Source organism: Austrofundulus limnaeus, unplaced genomic scaffold, assembly GCF_001266775.1.
Source record: "Austrofundulus limnaeus strain Quisiro unplaced genomic scaffold, Austrofundulus_limnaeus-1.0 Scaffold171, whole genome shotgun sequence".
NCBI lineage: Eukaryota > Metazoa > Chordata > Actinopteri > Cyprinodontiformes > Rivulidae > Austrofundulus > Austrofundulus limnaeus.
In genome coordinates this window covers 84,051-85,670 of record NW_013952573.1, presented here as the reverse complement: position 1 = coordinate 85,670, position 1,620 = coordinate 84,051, and the positions used below count along the sequence as shown (strand labels likewise).

Genomic DNA, 1,620 nt, shown 5'->3' with positions numbered 1-1,620 from the left:
GAGTTATCTTTTCACAGGGGGGTAAGATACACTTTAAATTAAATGTTCTATCTGTGTAAAATTACTTTGTTTTCCATTTTTGGAAAAAATAAATAAATAAAACAAGGCARCAAACATATATCAATACCATGGCTTCAGCTCCCACTCAATTTCTTATTTTAATTGAGCACTAAGCACGACTTTCTACTGCTTTTTTATGCAAATACTCATGTGCCCACTAAAGGTTATGCTTCAGTAAGCCTGCAKTCATTACAATGATTGTAGTGCAAATGAAATTGTCGTGATTAAAAAGCAATTTCAAATCGTTCACATTAACAATGAGAAAAACAAGGTTAACACCAACATTAAAGCTTAGTGGATACTTATAAACGTGGTGGCACCTATCAGGGTAAAATTTGACTCTAATCAAAACATATTTAGATTCAACTATACAATAGTRCCTGATCATACACATTTATATGCTTGATGTCTGGTATATTGTTTGGTTYATTTCTTTTATGTGCTGAAATAAAATCTTAACAAATGAATCAAAATATATTCACTGTGAACTATTTAAAGGGATTTGTACACATCAATCTGTCCTGCACATTTTTTAACAAGGTATCTGCTCAAAAATAAGATTTAAAGTCGAATACACTTTTGTTTACTGTTAAAGAATGCTTTACAGTATTGGTTTAAATTGCTTTAGGAAAGGAAGTGGACAAACATATAAAATTTTTTTTAATTTAAAATTCCTTCAGATTGTGTCTGAGTTTACAAAAACCTTTTTTAAGCAGATTTTATAACTTCTGATTACTTGGGTCGATCCCATGATAGCAAATTATACATTATGTGATGAAATAAAGTCCAACTTTTTGAATCATTTTTTCAAAAATTTCTGCCTGACATTTGGCTGAAGCCATATTACTCACAGAGATTTAAAAGTTGAAGTACAATATGTCCCCCTCATACCAAGATGTTGTTTAAATGGCCTCACCAGTGGAGTCTTTCTTGTGGCCCATTTCAAATTGGATGCCTCGGTAAAGTTCCCTGGAGATCAGTCCATAGGCAACAATCATCACCACTCCTGGAATGGCGAACAGTACAAGCAGAAGGAAGACATACCTACAAGAGACACAAGAGGGAAATCCTGATGGAGGAGTGAACAGACCAGTGGTGCCCAATTGTCCTTGAGGGCCATTATCCTCTATGTTTTAGACGTCTCAGCTTTAACGCACCTGGTTTGATAAAATGTGTGATTAACAGCTTCTGCAAAACTTGAATACACCCTAAAGGGATGAGTCAATCAATGAATCAGGTGCACTGGAGCAAGGAGACAATATGCAGGATAGTGGCCCTTGAAGACCAAGTTTTAAAAACACTGGAAAAGTTAAGATAAATACAAAATATATTTGATGGTCAAATCATAGCATTGTCTTGTTTTAAATCTTGACTTCACACAAACATTTATTTCCACATTTTTTAATCCACATAGGAAACATCTACAAATTGTGTGTTTTGCAAATGTTTAATACTAATTAACATATTTTTATATGTTAAAACAATATGCTCAAATTAAATTTTTTATTTATTAATTTATAATTTTTGGGGGGTGTCTGTATTTGTTTGACTGTGCAGAAA

General features: G+C 32.9%; 1 protein-coding gene across 1 annotated transcript in view; it reads right to left on the bottom strand.

Moving 5' to 3' along the window:
* The window catches only part of cckbrb (cholecystokinin B receptor b), a 42,446-nt gene that overhangs the window by 6,220 nt on the left and 34,606 nt on the right, over positions 1–1,620 (bottom strand). The window contains exon 4 of the mRNA XM_014017506.1: positions 977–1,104. Coding sequence (XP_013872960.1) covers positions 977–1,104 — 128 coding nt within the window. The remainder of the gene's footprint in view (positions 1–976; positions 1,105–1,620) is intronic.